This window comes from Hibiscus syriacus, unplaced genomic scaffold (assembly GCF_006381635.1).
Source record: "Hibiscus syriacus cultivar Baekdansim isolate YM2019G1 unplaced genomic scaffold, ASM638163v2 tig00116958_pilon, whole genome shotgun sequence".
Classification (NCBI taxonomy): domain Eukaryota; kingdom Viridiplantae; phylum Streptophyta; class Magnoliopsida; order Malvales; family Malvaceae; genus Hibiscus; species Hibiscus syriacus.
The window spans coordinates 2360646-2387920 of record NW_024063484.1 but is presented as its reverse complement, the minus strand read 5'-3'; the positions used below and the strand labels follow the sequence as shown (position 1 = coordinate 2387920).

The following is a 27275-nucleotide window of genomic DNA, read 5'->3' as shown; positions in this document are numbered from 1 at the left end:
AATATGAAGTGTTAGAATGGTATTTATAACATATTGAAATTTGAGTATGATTCTTGAATTACATATGAAGGATAGGATTTTGAAGTTATAGATGATTTTCATGGATATAAGTTGGTTTAAGTAATGGTAGTTGAGTTTAATGACATGATAGGGGTTTAAAATAGAAGAATTAAGTGAAGAATTGATGATTTTCGGGGTTAAAATACAATTTCTGGGTAGAGGGAACAGATACCCTATGAAGGGAATCGATTCCCCATCTTGGATGAAAATTCCAGTATCGATTCCCCGGGAACAGATTCCCCCCTGGGGGGGTATCGATTCCCCCCCTAAATGAAAAAATAGAATTTGATTCATTAAACCGGTTTAAGTTATTAACATCAAGTTTAAAGTTTAGGCTTCTGATAGTTGTTTTGAAATGATATATTTATGTAGATATTGAGCCTAAACAAGTTCCGAAATAATCAAAGGATTATAATCGAATCAAAACAAAGCTAAGGTGAGTGCAATTTTAGTTGTACTTATATTATTGAACGAACATTGGCTTGCGATAAGCCAATGATGGAGTTACTATGGTAAGAAGTGACTCCTAAAATGTTATTTGATATGCGATTCTTATATGTACATGAATACATGATATGCATAAACAAAAGAGCATGAAACATAAGATATATGATATGATATACATGATTATATGCATATGTGATATATGCTATGAGATATGACCAATGTGAAATGAAATAAGCTATGTGAATATATGAAATGACATATGAATATGCAATATGTGATATGATATGAAATATATGGTTACACATACATGTGGTATGTGACAGAAGAGAAAGAACAAGTGATGAGAAATATATTCATAATAAATGCCCATAGTATATGATACGAGAGCTATAGGTATAGTTGGCATGCCAAGAGTCGAGGGTATTGTAGTCCTTCGGGACGTAGTCCTTCGGGACGTAGTGGTCCTACAGGACATATATAGCAGTCCTTCGGGACGAATACTGAACAAATGTTCGGTGCCCCATGAGGGAATTTATACGAGCTGTGGTGACAGTATTGGTGCACAACCTCAATGTACTCACATACTTCTATTCTCAATAATATACATGGGCAACAACAACAGCAATTGAAATATAAATTAAAGTGAAAGTGATGCAAAAAGGTAAGTTTCATGTGTGCATGACTTGATTATATATGTCATAGGAAATATATCCATGCATATTGAAATATCATGATCAAAGGGTAAGAATGCATTTTCATGAATCTACTGTTACATGTTTATTTATTGCCTCACTAAGTCTATGACTTAGCGTGTAAGTGATTTACACGTAGGTACCAAGAAACGTGAAGAGCAAGAATAGAAGTGGCAAGGACAGTATTATTACTAGAAGATCATATCAGAAGTAATCGACAAAGTATTTATTTTGTTGTGTATAGAGTGTTGGCATGTAATAAGTCATCAATTATGAACACTCTGATCGAGTTTGTATTTTGTGGACTCTTTTATGTAAATTAAAGTATTTTGTTTTAAACCAAGTTTTAAATTCCCTGGGGTTTTTCTTTAAGTGTCAAGGTTTGAAATATCAATGTGACACCTCAGACTCGTATTCGGGTTGGGTACGGGTTGGGGTGTTATATGTTAATATTCTTTGTAATTTTGAATATTTTCTATTTTTATTAAAGCTAGTGACTTTCTATCAAAAAAATTTAACTACTATAATATATCATTAATATTAATTGATTTATAAGATAAATTATCTTTTAACAATCTGATGTGATTATAAGATAATATTTATTTATTTATTTTTTGTCATTGACAGCACATACATATCCTACAAATATGATTAAAATATTAAATTGTTCGAATTTATGATCTGTAGATAAAACAACACTATATTTTATCACTAAAATTTATCGATGAATTTAAAATATTAAAATTTTAAAATAGAAATAAAAATATTAAATATGATATTTAAAGAACATATTATAAATTATAATAAATTATATATATATAAAAAAAAACAGCCCATCAGAATAATGATCCGTTTCATGATATAAATATGATTACAATGTCAAGCAAAACAAACAGTCAAACTTGATTAAAAATATCGATGAATAAAATGACTTACGCATATTTAGTCCTTTTCCACACTTCCGTCATATTTAAAACCCAACATCTTCTTTCCTCTCACAGATGCTCCTCCTCTCACCATGTTGTACACTGTCAGCCATGGAATCTTTTCTCTTTCCTTCTTACTATTCTTCCTGCTGCTCCTCGTCTCTCCATCGCCTTTCGCCGCCCAGGAATTGAACCAAAACGACGACCGTTACTCCTATGGCAGTTTAAACCCTTCCCTGGCCGTAATAATTGTCGTCCTCGTTGCCGCCTTCTTCTTCGTAGGCCTTTTCGCGATTTACATCAGACACTGTTCCGAATCCGGCGGAACAATAGGCGGCGTCCTCCCCGTCAACGGCGGACCCGCGCGTTCGATGCGTGGACGCGGACTCGAAGCATCGGTGATCGAGACTTTCCCGATCATGGTTTACTCCGAGGTCAAGGATCATAAGATCGGTAAAGATGCTTTGGAGTGTGCTGTTTGTTTGAATGAGTTCGAAGACGACGAAACGCTGCGTTTGATACCCAAATGCGACCACGTTTTCCACCCCGATTGTATCGACGCTTGGTTGGCTTCTCACACTACTTGCCCCGTCTGTAGAGCTAGTCTCGTCCCTCAACTGGGTGATCCCGTGAGTCAACTCACCGCGCAGAGTAACAACGTCGCCGAGTCAGACCTCGAGGCTCAGAACGACAGCGGTAACTCGGAACCGGAAGAGGAAAGACCGATAAATAACAACGTGGTTAATAGTGAGTTAGAGGGACAAGTTAACAAGGAGGTTGAATTAAATAATTAGAACGCAACTTTAAATTGTAACCGTACACGCGGCTCAAGATCCAGCCGTCCACGTAAACTTTTCTTCTTACGATCTGACTCTTTGGTCCAACCGGGTGAGAACACGGAGAGGTTCACTTTACGATTACCGGTCGATGTTCGAAAGCAATTGATGAACCGGAAGTTGAACCGGGCAACAAGCTTGGTGTTGCCAAGGGAAAGGAGTTCGCGTCGAGGGAAGCTGGACCGTAGAGCCAAGTCGGACCGGTGGGCTTTTAGTAACAAGCCACCGTTTTTCGGTCGGGCCTCCTCCATAAAATCACCGAAGGTGGCCGGTGAAGGAACCTCAACTCTTTCGGTCTAAATTTAATTGAATTTAAATTAATGATATTCTTGGTACCCAAGCTTGAACGATTTGGTTGACTTGAATATATATATATATATATATATATATATATATATATATTTCATAATTATCTCATACTAAAGTGTGTCCTCTTTCGGTCTAAATTTAATTGAATTTAAATTTGAGAAAATAACCTCAGTGACCAAAAATCTCAGATAATATACGATTTTGGCCAATTATTTTTGGATTTGCGAAAATGACCAACAAAATCGCAATGCGATCTCTAATTCGCATTGCGATCTCCACTATCGTAAATTCGCGTTGCATTTCGTATTGCGATAGTTGAAAATCGCAACGCGATTTTTCATTTCGCGTTGCGATTTTCCATTTCGCGTTGCGATAGTCTACAGTTGTCGTTGCGATTTACCAAATTCGTTGCGATAATCTACAGTTGTTGTTACGATTTTTCAAATTCGTTGTGATAGTTAAAAAAAATATTTTGTTTCTCTAAAAAGATAGTATCCGCGCGGACGTGTCAAAGACACGTATTACCACGACCACGACCACGACCACGACGGCGACGGCGGCGGCGCGCGAGAGTCCCCCTTGTTCTCTACCACTCAACAAGAAAGTGAGAAAGCCAAGCCTTAAATACTATTCCCAATAGTATTTCCAATATTATGTGGGATTTGAGCATTACCAACACTTGTTCCCAATACTATGTGGGATTGAGCCTTAAATAGTTATATTATTTTTGAATGTTTTGCTTAAAATTGCAATAATCGCAATTGATTGTAGATTGACTTTTAATTATGACATATTTAATCGTATAATACTAATGCAATTGGTTGCTAATTCAGTTGTTTTAAGGTGCATGATTGTTAATTGTTTCCTGAATAATCACATTGTATTGGAAACAAGTGTTGGTAATGCTCAATCCCACATAGTATTGGAAACACTATTGGGAATGGTATTTAAGGCTTGGCTTTCCCACTTCCTTGTTGAGTGATAGAGAACAAGGGGACTCTCGCGCGCCGCCGCCGCCGCCGTCCGTCTCGGGTTGTGGTCGTGGTCGTGGTAATACGTGTCTTCGACACGTCCGCTCGGATACTATCTTTTTAGAGAAACAAAATCTTTTTTTTTAACTATCACAACGAATTTGGAAAATCGCAACGACAACTGTAGACTATCGCAACGCGAAATGGAAAATCGCATTGCGATTTTCAACTATCGCAACACGAAATGGAAAATCGCAACGCGGTTTTCAACTATCGCAATGCGAAATGCAACGCGAATTTGCGATAGTAGAGATCGCAATGCGAATTAGAGATCGCATTGCGATTTTGTTGGTCATTTTCGCAAATCCAAAAAAAGTTGGTCAAAATCGTATATTATCTAAGATTTTTGGTCACTGAGGTTATTTTCTCTTTAAATTTTATCCGAGTTAAAATTATAGAGAATGTGTTGTTTTGACATCCCTAGTCAAATGGGTGAGAGATCATCCCATGCACCCTCACTAAACTGTGATAGTTCACATACTTCAAACTAATTAACGGTGAAATTAGAAAATTTGTGTTGGGTCGAGATCAAACTAAACATTTAGGGAGTTAATGGCTTGGATTGCTTTATTATTTTTATTGAAGGGTCAAAATTATAAATTTTCTATCTAACTAGAAAGGACTAAATTGAATTATTGACATTTAAGATGGATTACAAGTGGTATTATATAGTTAAATCAGCCCCTCTTGGATAGGGTTGTAAACGACTTGATTCGAGCTCAAGTATTGTCAGGTTGGACTCAACTCAAAAACGAAAAGTTCAGAGTTGAGCTCGACTTAACTCGTAATCTCACAAGCTTAAAATTGTTAAGCTCGACTCGAACTCGAAATCAAAGATTGAAGTTCGACTCGACTTAACTCAAAAACTCACGAGCTTATATTTTTTTTTCTAAAAAAGAAAGCTCACGAGCTTCTTGATACCAAACTCGAAAGCTCACGAGCTTAAAATTACCAAACTTGACTCAAACATGAAATAGAAAGTTAAAGTTTGACCTGAGCTTGAAAAAATTTGAACTCGAAACATTCTCAAACTTAATTCGATTGAAGCTCAAACTCGAACTTAAAAAAACTGAACTCGAAACATTCTCAAACTTAACTCGATTGAAGTTAAAACTCGAGTAACTCACAATCTGTCTTGTCTCATTTACAGCTGACTCTTGGATTTACCATTACAACTAGCTAGCTAGCTAGGGTTTTCCATGTGGTTTAAGATGTGAAAAGAAACAACATTTAATTCTTAATTGCATTGTTCAACTTCCAGCAAATCTAAATCATGAACCTCGAGGGTTAGACTTTAGATTGTTTGATCCTTGTTCAACATGCACTGAGTTCTGTCTTGTTGCCGACCAAGCCATTGCTGACGTTGGAACCAAGGACTTCCGTGGACCACGAGGAATCAAATAAGATCTACGTTTCGTTGAATCAAAATTATGAAATTTCAAGAAATAAAAGCTTGACATGCTCCACTTATACATGTATGAAAACTTCCAAGTAGGTTTGACTAAGGCATTCGACAAAATATAAAGTCGATTAGGAGTATAGTGTTAAAACAATTTATATTTTATAATTTATAAATTATAGTTATTGATAAGTATGTAATCTATATGTGGTGTATTCTTACGGTTGGTAAAGATGCAGTAGGTAAAATGTATGAGGTGTAGTGTTTTCAGTGGCAGAGCCACAGCTGATTGTGGGCATGTATCCACCTTGAAATCCGAATTTTCTTCGATTAGTTACTTATTTCACTGATCGTGCCCATTTTGGAAAAAAATTTGTACCCACCTTGAAATATGAGTTTTCTTCAATTGATTACTTATTTCACGAACGGTGTCCACCTTGAAATTTTATTTGTACACATCTCATTTAAAAAATTTATGTTGTTAACGAATGTGTACCCACCCTGAAAAATATTTCTGGATCGGCCACTGTGAGTTTTACATGTTTGACACATGTTTTTAATATATATGGTTAGGATCCACTTACATAATATAAAACTTTTTAATTTTACACAGATTTAGGACTGTTGGATGAGTGAAAATAGATGATTGAGATTGACTCCTTGTTTATTTTTTCTAGTGAATATTTTCTTATTTCCTAATGTTAATCTTAGTAATCTATTTTCTCTCATCCGATGGTCCTAAATTTGTGTAAAACTAAAAGATTTTTACATAGTGCAACAAGATCCTATCTGTAACGTCCTAATCTAATCTAGTAAGATCCGAAGACCAACATACTATGACGTCACACGAACCATAAAAGAGGTTTACCAAAGTTTTCCCTTAAAATTCAACAATATCATTTGCATAAATCCATAAATTGACATACAATTTTTTTTTATATAAATTCATGTAACTTGTTTACATATTCGGGAGTCCCTGAAATACTTGAAATTAATATTCACAAAATATTCAAATTTACATTTTGACCTAACATATACAATTTCATTTGCATTACATGTCATTAGTACAAAAGATGAGACATACTCAAAAACTGGCGGTTGGTGCTAGTCGGTCTAAGTATACGCTCCACCAAAGGATCCTGCTCCTCCAAAGGATCCTGCTCCTCCAAAGGATCCTGCTCCTAACCTGCACACGGAAACAAATTCTGAACTCTAAGCTCACAAGATCAGTGCCACACTGATAACCAAACTATACTACATGCATTCTCTAATGTTTATACTTAAAACATACTTAATTCATAATCGTTATCATACGAGTATACTAACTAAACATACGTACAAAGGTAGACATCATGGTGCTGCTGAAGGGCTACATCTCGAAGCTCATGCACCTCTCTATCCTACCTAGGGTGGAAATCTGAAATTCTACGTCGGACTGCATCACCCGCCAACTTGCTCCGTCGAGCCTTGGGGCATCTACGCCCAGTTAGCAATCATTTGCCTAATACAACATCTTAGAGTTTGACATATATTAACATGCAAATGTATTCTTATTCTAGAGTGGTTCGGGTGTCCATCCTATTTCTCGGATATCAATCAAGGCTAGTTTTATTTCGCCCTTATTTTTTCTCATTTCTAATTGAAATTAGCAATATTTCGTTTTAATTTATCGTTTTATTAAAAATTATCCCAATTAAAAGCATACTATAAGTCCACGACCATCTGTGTACCATTCGAGACCTATTTGGCCCAAAACAAGAAAGGGTTTCAAAACCTATTTAAGAGGTTTCGAAACCTCACATATATCTTTACAGTCTACCCAGATGGTTTCGAAGCCTCCAAAAAATTACATTCTGGACTACTGGTTTCGAAACCAACCATAGGGGTTTCGAAACCTCTATTGAAAATTTGGTTCCTACAGGTTTTTACCTCCTTAAAACCTTCTTCAAAGCCACTCCAACAAATCCAAAAGCCAAATATAGGTTTATACGCTGTCAAATAGATCAAAAAAGGGGCCTTAACCAAGTTCAATAACATCCAACATTAAAATATATCATGAATGGCCATACAAGCTTCCCAACTAAAAATTTCTACATTGAAATGAATTCTAAGACTTACAATTGGTATAAAAAAGGTTATAAATGTGTTACCTTGAATGCTCGGCTGAAGAAAACTCCCTAAAATCACCCAAGGGTCAACTTCTCTTTTCTCCTTGCCTTGGATCCATCTCCAGCTTCTTTCACTAATGCATAAAGAAATGATGTTAATAGCTTATTTAGGAGACTTCTAAGAGTCTAAAAACATCTCTTAAACTTCATCATTTCCTAATCTCAAACTAGAATCATCCATTTCATAAACTCCCAAAAAAACCCATTTTTGAAAACTATGGCTAAAACTAGAGAAATGGAGCTTAAACTCAAGCTTGAAAGATGGAAAGAAATATTCTTACCTTGGCAAAGCAACTAGACTTGAATCCTTAGAATTTCACTTAGGAAAGGATGAAGAAAAGAGAGAATGAAAAAGAAGAAGATGGGGAGTGTTTGGTGAGAAATGAGGGATGGCTTTCATGTGGGAAACTCTTAAAATAAAGGGGTTTTCAGCTCTTAATTTGAACTATGGGCAAACTACTTTTTTAGTTCCTCACTTTTATTTTTCATCAATTACTCATCACTCTTCCATAACTCTTTTGGGCCCTGACTATAGCCCACCAACACTAAACTTGGTCCAACTATCTTATAGGACCCTTTAAACTTAACTTTAGGTCTCAAGTTGACCCGAACTACTAACCCGAGATTTGAGGTGTTACACTATCCTTATATATAAAGAAGAGCTTCCTAAGTTGAGTAGCTCGTGATTTGTTTGAACTCGACTCGATCAATGCTCAATTTGAATTTGAGTTAGACTCGAGACCTTAATGAGTTGAGTCTAGTAAAGCTTAACTCGACTCGATAAGTTTCGCGAGTAGTTTATTAACTTTTTAATTTTTTAACTAGTTATCTTAAAAAATTATTCTATTAGAAGGTATAATTAATAATTTCTAATTCGCTAATAGATAATAAGAAATATGTTAAATTAATAATTAATAATTACTACTAATTTGTTAGATTTTACATATAGTTAAAAAATAAGGTACAAATTCTGGTGAGCTTAACGAGCAACGAGTTTTTTTTAATGATCACAAATCGAGCAAAATTTTATCAAGCTTAATGAGCAACGAGTTAGTTGGGAAAAAAAATTTAACGAGCACGAGTCAAACAAAATTTTATTGAACTAAACAAACGAGTCAAACAACACTTCTTTTAACGAGCATGAGTCGAGCACTGTTCAACTCACGATCAACTCACTCGATAAACTTCCATAGATTTTGTGTGATTGATTATGATTGTGTTTGTTGTTATGTGTATATGCTAATTTGAGAAATGACAAACGTTGTACTTTGTTAGATTAGTATTTGCTTATAAAAAACATGTTATGTTCCACAAAGAATAAATAACATATGTGAATTACTTACAGGGAATTTCATTGCATGTTTGGTGTGTAATTCATGTGTAAATGAATATATTTATATATTTTTGATGTATTAAACATGATTATATGTGCATTATGTAGCCATGACATGTATATTAGCTTATACTAAGTTTTAATAATATTTAAGAGTGATATGGGCCATTCAAGGTTCATCCAAAGTGGTTAAAATAATATTTTAAATAATTTTGTAACAAGAAATTTTGTAATAACAACAATTTTGATTTTATTTAAAAATTCAACTAAGAGGGATTTTAGTGGAATATTTGACATGAAAACTTTATGAATAGTTGAATTCTGCTTTGGATCTTCACAGGTTTTTAAGAAGTTGTTAAATCTAATATTTTGAAGTATTTACATGTTAGTCCCACAACTTTGATAAATTTATGAAACTGTCCTTATATGGTTTAATTCGACTTGGGAGTTCTATAAAATGACAAAACAAGATTTAAGTTGATAATAAAATAAATATTTAAATAACGCAACACAAGGTTTATAAGTTTTAAAAGTTTAAGAATTGGTCCTTAAATGTGTGTTTGACATGCTTAGTGAATGAATTGTATTTTAAGGTTTTAGCTAAAGCTTGGCATAGAAGAGATCATGACGGTATGCTATAGTTTAATATGTCCATAAATAAGTGGATGAACAAATGCATGAGATGTTGTATGTTATGTGATGAATCCATGTTTGAATATAGTGCAAAGTTTGTTGATATATGTCAAAGTAGATAATTTATGATGTTCCACTATATGCGTATTTTGGAGTATTTTCCATGCAATTCTTCAACCTTCACTTCCTTTGCAATTTGGTCCTTAAATTTTTAATTTAATATCAAATTGAATCATCATTTAATTCAATAGACTTAATTGAATATAACATACGTCCGACTGATCAAAATAAATATTTGGTCCTCGAAAAGATTTTCAAAGGAAAAGGCTTATGACCGCATCGAATGGCCTTTCCTCCGGGAAATGTTAGAGCGTCTCGGATTCCATCAATCATGGGTTGATATGGTTATGTCTTGTATTACAACTGTCTCGTATAGCATCCGTACTGATTTTTTTCAAACATCATGCAGTCTACGACAGGGTGATCCGCTCTCTCCTTTTCTGTCGTCATATGTACTCAAGGTTTATCTTTGCTGCAGCAAAAATTACATTCGGACAAATTAAGGGTGTCAAACTAAGCCGAAATGGACCTCCTATTACGCACTTATTATTTACAGACGTTGTCTTCTCTTTTTTCAGGCATCAATGCAGAAGGTGATTCAGATTCGTGGGATCTTAGAGTGTTGTACTCAAGCATTTGGCAAGCAGATAAACTTTCACAAATCAAGTCTTTATTTTACTTCTCACACTTCAGCTGCTTTCCGTATTGAAACATGTCAGACTTTAGAAGTTGAGAAGGTTAATGATCCAGTCTTATATTTGGGTCTTCCTTTAATTATTGGCCGTAATACACGCCAAGTTTTCTCCTTCCTCAGTGATAAACTGCATTCGAGGGTTCAGGGCTGGTCGGAAAATCTGATTTCGTATGGTGGCAAAGAGGTTTACATTTAATCAATGGGTCAGGCTCTTCCTACATATGCTATGGGCTATTATCTACTTCCAAATTGTGTTATTTCGGAACTCAATGGACTGCTTCGGGATTACTGGTGGACAGGAAGAACTGAAGATCATGGATGGCCATTACTAGCTTGGTCGTTTATTTGTAAACCGAATCGAACGGATGGTTTAGGTTTTCGTGACCTTCATGCGTTTAACATGGCTCTTCTGGGGAAACAAGTTTGGCATCTGTTTCAACAACCTCAGAGTCTGATGAGTCGTGTCCTTGCAAGCAAATACTCTCGGAATGGAAATGTGTGGACTACCTCACTTGGAAACCAACCTTCTTACGCTTGGCGTGTCCTTCATGTTGCAATTTCAACATTTCGATCTGGCTATTTTCAACAACCAGGTATTGATAGTAACATTTGAAAGTTTTCTAAATCTTGGGGCAGCACTAAACCTATTCAGTTTGGAACAGTGCATCATGATAATGCTGAGAAACCTGTCCTATGTGGTGAATTCATGAACACGGGTGAAGCAACATGGAATGAGCAGCTAGTGCGGCAAGTATTCTCATCTCAGTATGCCAATCCATACTTTGGTGTCCGATTGCGCCAATTCATCAAGCTGTGCTGGTTTGGGGATATCATTCCTCTGGTTATTTTTCAGTGCGATCGGGATACGCTTGGCTGCAACGACCACAACAAATAGTCGATCCACCATCCCCTCTATGGTTATTTCTTTCCTGACTACCTACATTGCCGAAAGTGCATGTTTTTGGTTGGCGATTAGCTACAGACAGCCTACCAACATGTTCGTGATTGTAGCAAGCAGGTTTGGGTGATGGGAAGTCTCCTATTTGTGGAGTTAATCTTGAAACTACTTTACATGTTGTTCGAGATTGTGTTGATGTGATTATCTCTTGTTGATGTTTTAAGCTTATATAAGTTTTATATAACACCCAAAGACTCAAAACCAACTTAGAAATTCAAGAAATCAACGGTTGAAATTAAACTTACCTTTGAGATGGAACTAACGGGAAGAAGAAGGAGACAAGAAAAACAATAAGCTTCCAGATATATCTCACCCCCACATACTTATCTCTTAAATAAAGAGATAAATATCCTTTAAATGAAAATACCACATTACCCTTCATTCTTTCCTTCTTTGTTATTTAAACCAATCCAAAATATTCATTTTTTAAATCCCTAAACATTTCCATTTTTATTAAATTGATCACTAAATTTCAAAAAACTTTCATTTTAATCACTAATCCGATTTTTGGGATGTTACAGATACGGTCCAGGTGGTCGACAAAACCCTTATGATGGGTAGAAGTTTTTCTATTTATAGAGTCAAATACTTAATTACCAAGAATTCTTATCTAAAATAAATATTTACTTTATTAAAATACTGTCAATTGTAAAAAAAATCTTCAACAACTAGAATTATTTTGATTAATTCGAATAATAGTAATTCGATTCGATCGACCACCGAATTAACTGTTTGAACATCTCTATCTAAATCATAAGATAAATTATTTATAGTAGTTACAATCTAAATATTCCTATCAACGTGTCCATAACTCGAGTCATAACACTGTCAATGAACAAATTTTATCGAAAGGAGACTTTTGCCTTGTATATAGGAGTATATTTCTTTATTCCCATGCCTCCATTGTTAAGTTCCAGTCCTTGCTTTACTAGACTGGTACGCGGTAGCTAGCAAAATTCCACCTACAAAGAGGGTAGAGATCTTTAGAGATGGTAAAAAATAAATGGATCAAAAGCAAAAGAAGAATCCATTAAGTACCGATTAGACTTTGATATATATATATATATATATATATATATATATATATATGGATAAGATACAATTACATTGTATAAAGTTATTTTAATTTTAGATAGATTAAAATTATTAGATGATTAAAAATAGACAATTGAAATTAATAAGAAAAAATAAGAAAATATTTACTAAAAAGTAAAACAATGAGATAATCTTATTTATCTATTTTTATTTATTTAACCGTTTAAATCTACATAAAACTAAAAAAAATTTATGATATAAGTGAACTTAATATTATATATTTATATAATAACATCCAAAGTAAGTGAGTCAAGCAAGTTAGTTGAATTCAATCTTTATCATGATTTTTTTTTTCCATTGGCTGCAGAGAAATTAGGTAATATGAAGGATCATCAAGCTTCTATTTTTCCCTTTGTCAGCGGATGTACAGTCAATTTCAACAGTTTTAGTTCTTAAATTCCGGGTTTATGCATAAACTAAACCTTGTCTTAATCAATCTGAAGGCTATATATATATATATATATATATGCGGATCTTGCAAATAGTTTAAACATAATATGAGAAAAAGTTTGGCGTTTTTATCCATAAATTACCGATAAATTAATACTTAATTGTTAGGTATTTTTTTTTCAAATATTATTGATATAGTACTCTTTTTGATAGACTGATAATAAAATATATTTTAGGATATACGTTTTGCAGACGTGGATTGAAGGTGCGGATCATGAAGCGCTCCTTCTGGGGTTTTGTCTGAGCTGATGCCACAGTAAAAAAGTACGAATTGTAATCACACCTTAGCGTGGAATTTGACACATGGTGGAATGTGCGAATCAATTACCACATACCCTTTAATATCGCCTAACCACCTGTCTCCTTCCCTTCTATAATACCCTCTCATACAACAGTTAAACCATACAAAAAAATTTCATTCTATTTCTTATCAATTCTTGTAGCAAGCTTTAAGTAAGTTTTGCTATCACTTTTAGAAGCTATAAACTTTTTTATTATATTATAATCATTTAATAGTTATTATTTAATTATTATTTAGTTTACTAATTTTCTTATTACTTTTGTAGTTATAAAATAGAAGGTGGGTTGCAGCATTTAGATGGGAATCATATCTCGAGTCATTTTGCAGATAAGTTAACAATTTTAATTTTTGTTATTTTAATTATTGTGAATGTTTATTTATTTTTAGCATTAGTTTATATTTTAATTTGGATATATTTATTTAATTAGGGAATGATTGTATATTAGATCAATTTATTCGTAACGCTAAGTTAGAAATACCAAGTCGTGTTTGGCCCTATTTAGCTGAGGTTGGATTCGATTACATAGTAAAATATGAAATGCACTTTAACATTGAATCTAACCTTATTTATGCACTGATTGAGAGGTGGAGACCATAGACACGAACATTTTATCTTCCGTGTGGGGAGTACACTATTACGTTGGATGATGTTTCTATATATTTGGGGCTTATGATAAATGGGGATGTTATTTCTGGTAAGGTTGATAGTAATTAACATTCATTATGTGAGGAGTATCTTGGAGGTATCCCGCCTAATTTCAATGGTGATCGAATATCGTTATCATGGTTGGCTATAAATTTTCTATATTTAACTGAAGACTGTTATGAGGAACAAGCCAAAATATTTTCATGGGCTTGCATATTACAACTCACAGAAGGGATCTTGATGCCCAATAAATCTCGCAACCAAGTTCATTGTATGTGGTTGTGTCACCTCGAAGGTTTTCACGTTGCCGGCGGACTCAGTTGGGGCTCCATAGTTTTGGCACTCTATATAGAAAAATGTGTCGGGTAACTGATTATCAAAAAAATGTTCTCGACGGATGTCTCCTTCTTCTCCAATTTTAGGTGTGGTATTGCATGTCCTTTTTATGTCCGGTCGTAAATAACCCGTTAGTTTTCCCGTTATTATTGAGGTAATTTCAATACTGATTTTGTATATAAATAATTTTTTAGTATATAATGAAATATTTTTTTACATTGAATAGGTGGTCATATACAAGGAAAAATCATTGTGATAACCAGATGAATTGGAAGAAATTCAGCTACTCATCGATCAGAAGGCTAGTACAAAGGTATGTATTTAAATTTTATTATTTACCTTTAATTATCATTATATAATTAAAATATTATTTGATAAGAATTATATATATATATATATATATATATATATATAATTTGAATGGGCTTCTTATTCTACTCGAGAAATGAGGCTTTGCATCCCACCTCATTTGAGTGGCTCATTAGATGTATGGATAGCGGTGATCTCTCTAATATGTTATGATATTGTCGAGTGGTGTCCTATTGATCGTGTATTTCTCCAATTTGCTTTCGTACAACTCATTCATAAAGCATAAGAATCTCGACAATATACATAACGTCGATGGACGGACCAACAAGGATTTCAACTGGTTATTGAAGCATAGTGAAAAATGATCTGGGAGGATTGACGTAGACGTATTCCCCCTAGGGAGCTGATTTATGTGGATCATTAATCGGTTGTGGGTGACTATTATGAGTAGTTCACATGAATGGAAAGTCATTCCTACTTTCTAAGGAAGCATGAGGCGTGGGAATTCATAAGCGTCGAGAAAAGCATCCACCATCACAGCATCATCATCTTCCAACTCGTGAACAGATAACATACACTTTCTGCTCGTCCTCAATTGTAGAACAAAAATTATTACAGCAGCCACCATCTACACCGATTTACATTCCAAACCTACCACTAAATGGGTACATCGCGTTATGATGGCACATCAACCATTTTAGATGGCACAACAACCATTTCAGATGCCATCGAACCCGGTTCAGATATCACTGCAATCGATTCAGACGCCACCACTGCAGGGTTTTATGACACCTCCTGACAGATATTATATTGGCATGCTTATAGATCCATTATTCATTATTCTTCTTAAATTTTCCATGATAATTCGCGAAATATGTCGGATACAATACCGATGTTGGACATAGGGAGGTTGCCATATTGGACCCAAAGAGTCTATTGTTGCTTTGATCCCAGCTCCGCGGTTTGAAATGATGCATATGTTTCCCCTCCTGACAACATGTAAGAGTAAGTTTCTAAGGAAAAAAACCCAATAATATGTATATTCACCATCAACAAGGGCAAAAACAACTGGAAGAATGTGCGATTACTATCTAGAACAACTACCAATAGTAAATTTGCTTGTATTTTCCATACAAGAATGTCCCATCAATTTAGACCTCGGGCTTTGCAGTATTTCACAGCATTAATGCATTGTGGGTAAGTAAAAAAACCCCGATAGAATTAGCATCGATCGCGAAGCACTTTACTATTGTGGTATACATGGCAAGTTTCAAAGTCGACAATTATCCCAAGATTTAGTCTACACACTACCCTAAACCAACTTGGTAGTTCGTTGTAAGATGAATTACACTCGCCGTGAAGTTTTTTAATGGCATTCTTCTTTGTCTTCTATGTTTTCTATAGAGATGATATACCTATATTGAGACTGTATAGTTGAAATCGGCACCACAATAGCTATATTGAATCTTGCTTTGACCTTAGGAATGATTGCTTGGCAGATAATGTCGGAGTCCAAGTTGGGATAGTCTTAGTTGATCCATCTAGCACAACATGTATGAGGACTGCTGTATACTACTAATTCTCATATGTTGTTTTTCATCTTCCTCTTCGATACATAAACCATCCGTTACATCGGTTATCACGTTGAACACAGTGGCAAACAAACTTTTTGGTGGTGGATCGATCGACTCTAGAGTGAACAGAATTACAAATATTGTAATTTTTAATTGTAATCATCGCTCATTCTTTGGATGGAAACTCTATTTCGGTATATAATTCACCATCATTGACTGATGAGTTAAATATGTAGTCACCAACATTAGGCATATCCGTAATTTTGGCCCGCATATTACATAATAGTTAGCCTTATACATGTGTGTTGGAGGTTCAGTGTGTACCATATTCGTAGGAATTTCATCTATATCATCATCATCAGAGTCAATGTTGAGGCGATGATTCTCTCTTAATGAATAGTCCAGTCTCAGTATCAGCTGCATCTAGTTCACAAAGAGGTTCTTTTGGTGGAGATAAGGGTTCCTTTGTGATACCAATATTTAGGTAAACAAGCTGGTAGTTGAATGTCTTCCCCTTGAACTTGAAGGCATCGTGTCATACGAATTTTGAACTGAGTATTGTGTCGCAATCATCTCCACATTGTGGTCAAAGCAACTCGTAGTTGAATGTCTCCCTGGAACTTGAAGGCATTGTGTCAAATGGGTATTGAATTGATTGTTGTATTAAGGGCATCTCCATATTAAGGTCAAACAATTGGCAGATGAATGATTTCCCCTTGAATTGGAAGCAATGTTGTCATACAGATTGTTCATGGAGCCAACTTAGTAGAGATCGTAACGAGTTGCTGATGAATGTCTCCCTGTTGAACTTGATGGGATGGTACCATGATGTGGATTTCCCATTAACGAGTTAAATCATTATTACTTGAGTTTGGTTGTCAACTTGATCAACTTGTTGAGTCAGCCTATAGTGGGAGTATATATACTATGAACCACAAACACTTCAACAAATGTGGCATACATTTGTGTAACAACGCCTGAATTTTGATTATGAGCATCAACCATCATGCAACATCACCATCGTTGGAGAGTTCAAACGCTGTATAAGTTAACAGAATAGTGCAGTTGGAAATCTGTACTGAAGTGATAACAGTCTTCTAGTATTTCCAACATGAACCTTCATTGAAATTTTAGTGATCAACTCATCAATAGTAATGTTTCTCTTGAAGGATATGGTGACAGAATAATTTGATGCGACGATAACGTTGGTTTCATCTTACCAAATTTCTCTATCATAGTAAACAATAGCTTAAATACGCCTTATTTTGAGAGTTTGAAAGTCTTATATCTGCAAAAATAATAATTGTTTCAAATATACAATCATTATCCTAATAAATAAATAGTATACAAATTAAAATATAAACTAAAACTAAAAAACTTAAAAAAATATTCGCAATAATTTAAGTAACCATATTTAATATTGTTACTGTATCGACAAATGTCTCGAGATATGATCTCGTCTTCAATTTACAACTGTAAAAATTAATAAAAAATAATTAGTACAATAAATTTGGTCAAATATTAAATATGAAATAAATATAATATATAAAAAATAATGTTACCTTCTAAAAACTGTAACAAAATCTACTTGATAGAATGAATTTATATAAGGAATAATGTAAATAATTTTGGTGTGGTTTGATATTTGTATTTGAGGGTATTTTTAGGGGATCGTCTAGGATTTAAGGTAGTTCCGGTAATAATAGAACGGGCAACTCAAAACACACTTTATTATCACTTTATAATAATATAATGTGTGTTAGATCAATATTAGGGTGTGTTTAGTTGGGGGAATATGAGATTCCATGGGAATGGAATCCACATTCCCCCGTTGGTTGGCCGGGAATATCATTGTAATTACATTACCAATGGTGAATTTTTTGGGGTATTACCTTCATAGATATTGGATTACGACGTTTGAACTAAAATGCCCTTAAAAAATTTCTTCAAAAATATCCTTATTCTGTCATTGAATAATAAAATTCACGGTTAAATTTAAATTTATCCTTAAACTATTTTAGATTTACAAAAAAATCTATAATTAAAATTTATATAAAGTTCAGATGTTAAAATAAAATTTACACTTTCATTAAACATTTTTCTATTTTCTATTTTGTAAAAAAAATTATGAATTTTATGAATTTAAATTTTTTAAAGAAATATATAAATATTTTAACTTGTTTAAAAGAAAATATATAATAAAGATAATTTGGGTAAATATACATTCTAATAATATTTTATTTATTTAACCAAACACAGTAATCTTACATTCCTGCTAAATCAACCAAAACATATATAACATTCCCAATAATCCTTCTCTGATAATCTTTTATTTTTACTGGTAATCTTATATTCTATAAACTAAATTCACCCTTAAATAAAGAGTTTGGTAGTGAAATTAGTTGAGGATTAATTAACACCAGTAACCAAACATTGTAACAAAGCTAGCTAGTTGCTTAACTATGGTTTGGCATGGTTCATGGTCATGGGTCAACGCGTGAGCAGAACCACTGAACACAAATCTTATCTTAAACATCAAAAAATTGAGGGACTGTCCAACAGAAGGGGGGGACTGACAGTCTAATAATGTCCCTTGTTTAGGGGAATTGGGGACCCTTCACCACCTTGTCTCTGGTGAACCGTACTTATTTGTTAACCTTCTATGAGTACTGTCACAATCCTCTCAGAATATATATATATATATACCAAGCAATTCTACTTTTACATGTTGAATAAAAAAATATTTTGCTTTTTCTGTTTCTTGTTTGCTTGTTCAATTCCTTTCCTTCCTTTACCTTTTGCTTCAAAGACAAGATGACAACTGGCCACTTATTTCAATCTTATAATTTCCAAAGTTATTCAAATAAACAACACAATTTAATCATAACTAGACCCACGGAGGATATTTTATAATTCGGAGGTCTCTTACGGAAGTTACTTTCAATCTGATGTTGGGGTAGCCTATTATCTTACCTCCCCCTTACCCCATACATATGGGAAAAAGGGACAGCCATTTATTCATTATTATTTTAACTTTTTCATATAGATCATTTTTATTTTATTATTTTAATAATTTAGTATTTAACTAACTTACATTTAGAGGAAAAACAAGTTATAGTTTAGATTAATAAGTAGAAAGCTATGGGGATTATTCTTTATTAGTTCGAGCCATGAAATGAATATAAAATAATATATATTCAAATGCTTTTAGACATTTAATATTAAACGCTCAAACACCCTTGATATATAGTGTTTGAACTCAAAATCTTAAAGAATAATAATATTTTTAACTACGAAAGTGACTTGATTCGTGTGTGTATATATATAAACTTGCAAAATTTGGGTTTCTTTTGGTGTGGAATTGAATGTTTATGTATCACTAATAGCTTAATAACTTCTTGTATGTGCTGCTATTAAGTATTGATTGTACTCTATTATTGCCTTACAAGAATGACAAAACATTTAACTTAACAAAATTTTTCAACATAAGCTCATAAGTTATCATCATGTGATGTCGAGTCCTTCAACATGCAAATTATAATATTAGATAGCAAGAGATTCCTTATATATATATATATAAATGAACTTATACATTGCAGGGGTTAATTATAATGAATGATTCTTTAATGGACTAAAAGACAAATTTTCCTTTATAACCCCACTTGATTTAGATTTACCCCCTTATGATAAAGAAGTTAATTAGCCTATTTTTCATCTTTAAAATTTTATACTTAAACATTTTTATAAATCATAAGTTTTTTCCCCTACTTTTAAACAATATTTTCTTTTAAACCTAACATTATTTGAGACTATCATGATCCCTATCATATATAGGATGATTCTTCTTATTTTATTGATAAAATACTAATAATAAAATTTTAATGAAAATATTTTGAAATTTATAAGTTAATTTAAGATTCAATGATAATTTAAAGATAGTTGGATTAATTTAATTAAAAATAAAATTTCAATATTTTAATCACATGTTGGGGAGAGAGAAATATTGTGGCTATTTACATTTTTAGGGTACGTACCCTATAATGAAAGGATATTTTTATCACTGTCCAAACCTCTTTTACAGGGAAAAGGTAGTAGAAGAAGATATTTGGGGGACAATAATTTCTTTTTTCCTGTCTCACACAAGTTAACCTTTTAAGGTGAACCACTGCAACAATTATTTTTTTCTTTTACTAGAGTTCAATCAAATTTGAACTTCACTTAATTAATGTAATACAATAAATATAAAATAGTATATATTTTAAATATTCTCTTGATCATTTGATAATGAACGGTCGATCACTCCTGCTGCAATTGCTGCTATTCAAATATGAAATCTATAGAAATAATCATTCTTTTAACCACTGAAGTAATTTGGTTCGTGTAATAATATGATATAATTAGATATTGTTTGATGATAATTTACCAATACAACCAAAACTAATAGTGGAGTAGTTTATAAATTTGATGAAATCTTACATTTCTCAATTCATAATTAACTGGAACAATAATTCGTTCATTAAACTTACACGTCTCATAATTCATAATTAAATTACTAATCATTTAAAAAGAGGAAAATGAAAATAGCTTATGCAACGAATTTTTATCAATTTTATTGATAAATTCAACTTTTTCCTTCTTTAATTTTGTTTAACCAGCACCGGTTTTTATGCTAGTTACCGCCCGTATGTTATCTGTTTTCCTTTTCTTTTTAATTTTTTTAATAAGAATAATTACGTATTTATGACATGTTTTTTTTTACTTTATTACACGTTTATCTCTGTCTTTTAGTAGTTTACGGTTTTTTGTCGTGTTTTTTTTTATATTTTTTTTCTCATGGTTGAATTTGACATCGCCACGACTAATCAAGATAATGATTATTTATTATCATGGTGATTTTCCCTACTTTGGACCCTCATATTGATTTGGATGCGTGTTTTGCATTCGTTGATAGTTTTTTCACGTCACTCGACTCTGATTTACGATTTATCGGTGGCCTTCAGTAACTTCATCCTTTTTTGTGGTTCGTTTGCCGATGCAGTCATATTTGTTCGTATCTTTATTTTGTTCGAGTTTTTTGGTTAATTTTTTTAACTTTTCTTATTTAGTTATTATGTGATTTAGATGACTAGTTTTTTATGTCAATAATTATAAAAAAATATTCTAATTATAATTGTTTACATTACATATAATATAAATCTTCATTATAATTTTAAATATTTTCTATTTTTAATAAAATTAGCGATTTTCTGTAAAAAAAAATCTCTCTTTTATAATTTTCAAACTTCTTTTAGAAATGTTTATATACTATTTTATCAATAGCCTCAGCGGTCTCTCTGTAAAAAATTTCTTTTCTATTATATTTGTAAAATTGATCTTTGAAATTTACAAATTTTATCAATCAAGAACTCTAGGTAGGTCACTCAAATTACCAGAGACTCCAATAACTTATCTCTTAACAAAAACCTTCGAGTCAAGTAGACAAAACTTTTAGACACGATCTTTAATAAAATTATATTATTTATTAGGATAAAATTTAAGAGTGAACAATTAAATTTATTTAATTTACTGACCTACAAATAGTCATAATAATCATATCATTGGTAGATCAAGAAATATTTTTTTAGGGTGGACACATATATATTAATAACAAAAAAAATTCGTATGTCGTAGATACAAATAAAATTTTAAGATAGACACCTTTAATAAAATAGACAATTAATATTTAAAATTTTGAATTAAAATAAAAAATTGAATTTATTCTATCATATATAATAATGATATATACATAGAGTATTATTTAGCCATCAATCCACTCTTTACCATTATCAATTCAAGCACTATATCTTTCAACATATAAAGACTAATTCAACAATTTTTATATTTACTTTAATGTAACATGTTCATTATGTACTTTATAAAATTATTAGAAATTGCACCGCCACAAAACAATGTATTATGATAATAATAATAATAATAATAATAAAAAGAAATTATATAATAATAAAAGTTATCATTATAAATCATTTAATTTTTTGGATTTTAGGATGCGGTCAAATGATTGAGAGTTATCTTAGAACATATATCATCTTGTACTTACTCCAAATTAATATGAATTTTCAAAGCTTTTTCTTATCAAAGGTAGAGAAAGTTTCTCAACTAAAAAAAGATTAATTATGTATTTAATCACTTAACTATCACTTTGGTTTGTTATGTTATCTAATTATTTGTTTTTTAAAATCTTCATTAATGTTAGGTTTTGATTTCATTTTGATAGTCTATTGTTAAAAATTAATAGAAATATTGACTTGAAATTTTTTATTTTTTCAATGATGATATAACATTACCTTATGGTGACATGTTAATATCACCATTAATTTTTTTTAAAGATTGTTGATCAAAATGAAACAAAAACATAATGTTAGTGATGATTTTGAAAAAAAAAATAAATAGTTTGGTGACTAAAACGAAACCAAACAAATAATTAGGTAACTAAATATCTAATTTACCCTATATTTTATTCAACTTGAATTTTTACTACAATTCTTTTTTGTAAATTCTATCCTAAAATGATTTCTTTAATTTTTTGTACTTTAATCAATACTTTATGCTCAAAATACTTTTATAAAAAAAAATAAAATTATAAATATATCTAATAATTATATATAATATTTAATTTAATAAATTAAAAATAGGACCAAATTGATAGAATATATAAGTAATTGTGACCAAATGTGTAATTATACCAAATATTTTAACAACCACGTCAGTTTCTCCGTTAAATATTAACGGCAAGTGGCTTAATTGAATGCATTTATATAATTGAGTGACTTGATTGACAAAATTTTAAAAATTATGGTCAAAATGAAAAGAGACAACAATTAAGTTGCAACTGTATATTTTACTTTTTATTTTAAATAATATACCTTTTATTTTTTAACTAATTTATAATTATATATTGAGCCCTTTAAAATTTAAAATTTTATAAATTAAATTAATGATGTTTATCGTTAGTGATGTTCATCAATGTTCGAAAACAATTCTGTAAAAGGGCCGAGTCGAGCTCGAATCAAACTTGAAAAATTTAAAATTAGACTCGACTCGAAAACTCGCGAGTTAAAAATTATAAAGTTCAGCTCAAACTCAAAATATAATATTGAAACTCGACTCGAACTCAAAAAAACTTCAGAAGCTCGATTCAAGCTCGAACTCAAACTCGAATTTGAACCTACAAAAATAGTATATTACATTTAAAAATATATTTTTAAAAATTTATAATTATCAATAATGTATTTTTAATATAATTTTAACAATATAATTTTAAAAAATCTAAAATTATAATATAACATTTTTTTCGAGTAGCTCGCGAGCTTTTCGAGTCGTGTGTTAAGTAGCTCATTAAGAATTTGAGTCGAGCTCGAGTCGAGTTCATTCGATTCGAGTGTTGATCGAGCTTTGACCGAGTCGATCTCGAGTAGCTCGCGATCTGTCTCGTCTCATTTACACCCCTAATACTAAGACAATGCTTTTTCTTATAAAACTAGAATGAATATAATAATATAAATGTAAAAACTTTTAACTATTTAATAATAAACGTTTATATTTCTACATACACAATGCACTGATTCGAGATTTCAAAATATGATAATTATCTTTTAACCACAGAAGTCGTGTATAATTACTTAGTCGATTATGATTTTATTGTTAAAAACGTTGTGACTATGTTATTAGAAGTAAAATTTTAAATATACGTATTTAATCTCATTATGAAATGAATGTAATATAGGGATCTTATATGGATTTTATTTTTTGTATTAGTTCAAATATATTTATTTCATTGTCCATTTAATGAATGGTTCCACTTAATTAACTCAGTTCTTTTCATTTATTTTATTATTTATTCTTTGCATGTTCCTAGATCCAAAGTCCAAACTATATAAACTATTGAAATATCTGCTTAACTAGCAATGAACTTAGGATTTTAAATTAAGAGAGACGAATTTAAATTTATAAAATTTTAGATACAATTTAAATTTATAAAATTATAGATGATAAAAATAATTTTTAATAAAAGACATAAAAAATTTAAAATATAATAATTTTAGATTTTTAAGAGGAATAACCACGCCCCATTTATATATATAGTTGTGCTTAACCATTCCAACTCAATATATACCATGTGCAAATATGTTCAAGTTGCCTTAAAAGTCAAACCACTTAAGTCTTAACCTATTGTGAATTTGTGATGCTGAGAAATTATCACGTACGACAGTTTTAATATATAGTTAAAAAATATTATCGATTTTGTTATTATTTTTTAATAAAATTATAAAAATTACTGAAATATTATTATTTCTAACGTTTTTATTATTTGGGTGATTTACCAGTTTATTTAAAATCTTAAAGTGCTATTAATTTTGTTATTTTTCTACCGTTTTGTTATTATTAAACACTTTACCGAAGTTAAAATATTAATACTTTAAGTAAAATATTATTAATTTAAAATAATTTTTAAAAATTTTTTATCATTTTTATTTAAAATAATAACCAAAACTGGTAGCACTTTTTCTTAATGGGTAAAACTTCCCTGATAATAGACAAGGCCAGACCGACCAGAATCAAACAAGCGAGAACTCAGAGCTTCATTGTTTTGAAAATCGGACCGGACCGGCCGGTTCAACCGGTTCAACCGGAACCGTGCCTAGTCCGGTTCAATTTAAACCGGATTGAACCGCTACTAGTGAACCGTCAGAACCGCTGAACCGTTCGAACCGGACCGCTGAAAACCGGAAAAAACCGAAAATTTTGTTTTTTTTTTAAATTAAACCAAACGTCGTTTGTTAAACGAGCCAAGTCGAACTCGAGTATTGCTGAGCTCGACTCGAATTTGAAAACTTTAAAAGTAAGCTCAACTCCACTCAAACTCACAAGTTAAAATTATCAAGTTCAACTCGAACTCGAAATAATATTGAACTTGAACTCAAAATGCTTGAACTAAAAAAAAATTTAGAAGCTCAATTGAAGCCTAAAATTCGAGCTTGATTGAAGTGAAAGAATAATTCACTCAATGCTCACTAAAAGGCTCCATGATTTTGAATGACAAATTACCTCTATTATTTTATAGAAGTTAGTTGTGATGCTCTTCTATGTTTCTTAGCAATGTGAGATTGTTTTGTTATCATATTTTTACTCTTTAGACTTTTGGGATGCTCTTCTATGTTTCTTAGCCATGTGAGATTGTTTTTAAAAAAAAATTAAATCAAATAATATCATTTTGTTATGATTTTTAGCCCCAAATTTATTTTTTAATTATATTTTATATTATATTATTTTTAATATGTTTACCTTAAATATATGTTGTAGTTAATTTGAATCACTTTGTTTCACTTGATTTTATGGTTTTTAATTATATATGTTATGACTTGCTTTGAATATGACTTGTGATATAAAAAATTATTTTTTATTAAATATTTTTGGTATTTTTTTTTTTTTTTAAATAATTATGATGTCCGGTTCTTCCGACCGGTCAGATTGATTCGACCGATTAAACCAATAAATCGATAGCATAACGATTCGCTAACCGGTCCGGTTCTGAAAACCATGCATAGCTTCATCTTGGTCTTCATACAATCTGCGGTTTATCTTCACGATTAGAAAACATGATATCCACATAGTATGATTAAATAGGTTTAATTTTGATTTTAATCCCTCAATTATGTTAGAATTATCTTTTTCTTACAATTCGAATAAACCTGGACTAAATTCATACTTCCACACAGCAACTTTTTTTTATAATTTGATCTCTATATTTTATGATGTTATTATAGGTCCAAACCGATAACACTATTAACTATTGCATTTCCTCTAAAATAAGAAAAAATCTCTTATCCCTTAAAAACAACAATATTTTAAATTAGTACCATTGTAAAATTATATTATCCACCCTTAAAAAAACCTTTAATCAATTAAAGGAATAATGCAATTTTTTTCTAGAATTAAAGCTACACAGAAATTTAGCCAATTAAAATTAATTAATAATAAGTTTACTTAATTAATCTAACATACAATTTAACAATTTATTTTATTAATTAATAACAAGTTTAGTTAATTAATCTAACATATAATTTAACAATTTATTTTATGTATATTTTAAAAAAGAATAAAGTACACAAATAGTCCCCCGACTATAGAGTATTATTTTATTAAGTCTATTAAGTTACAAATGGTCCTCCCACCATAGAATGTTGCTTTGTTGAGTCCATCGACTATTATCCAAACTCGACCTTTTTCATTAAAAAATGGTGGTTTTCTAAGCTGGAAGTTACATGATGACTGAGATATAATAGTCATTTGAGATTTTGGAATCAATTTTATCGTATCACAGTCAGTAAGTTAACGTTCAGCTCATAATACTTTCAAAGGACAAGTTTTGGAATATAATGAAAATCGGATTGACCATTTTATAACTTTTAATAGTCGAGAGACTCAACAAAGCAACACTCTATAATCGAATGATCGTTTTATAACTTTAATAATGAGAGATTTAATAAAACAATATCCTATAATCTAATTATTAAAATTAATACTCCACATAAAAGTTAAAAAAACCAAGTGTTCCACAATAACAAAAAGGGTAAAGTATAGTAATGGTCACTGAATTTTCTAAAGCTTTCATTTCCCTTAACTTTTAAAACTTGCAATACAGTCCTCTAACATTTAGTCCGTTTGTAATATGGTCCTCGATGTTATACTGTCATTAGTACATTTGTAATATGGTCACTAAACTTTTCAAGCACTTGCATTTAGGTCCCCCAACTTTTAAAACTTGTAACACAATCCTCAATTTCATTATAAACCCCAAATTCCTTTTCGATCTCGAATTTCTTTTTTCGCTTATCTTTCTCATTTACACGTAACTTTTATTCGAGAATGTAGGGAAATTCTAATATAACTTTGAATTATGTGGAGTTGTTGACTTGAATAAGGGTCCATTGAGAGAAGACCCGACCAAGGGACTATCG

General features: G+C 31.5%; 1 protein-coding gene and 1 pseudogene across 1 annotated transcript; both read left to right on the top strand.

The window, feature by feature from the left end:
- Positions 1-2211: 2211 nt before the first annotated feature.
- On the top strand, positions 2212-3261 carry LOC120189643 (annotated as a pseudogene).
- Positions 3262-10196: 6935 nt separating this feature from the next.
- On the top strand, positions 10197-10784 carry LOC120189642. Its single transcript, XM_039192863.1, has 2 exons — positions 10197-10355; positions 10473-10784. Exons 1-2 carry the CDS (start codon positions 10197-10199, stop codon positions 10782-10784), a joined length of 471 nt encoding a protein of 156 aa, XP_039048794.1.
- The last annotated feature ends 16491 nt before the right edge of the window (positions 10785-27275 follow it).

Excerpts from the sequence above, each read along its gene's own strand:
- LOC120189642 (XM_039192863.1), top strand. The coding sequence starts at position 10,197 with ATGTTAGAGCGTCTCGGATTCCATCAATCATGGGTTGATATGGTTATG. Across the intron at positions 10,356-10,472 it reads TGTCGTCATATGTACTCAAG|GCATCAATGCAGAAGGTGAT; the intron begins GTTTATCTTTGC and ends CTCTTTTTTCAG.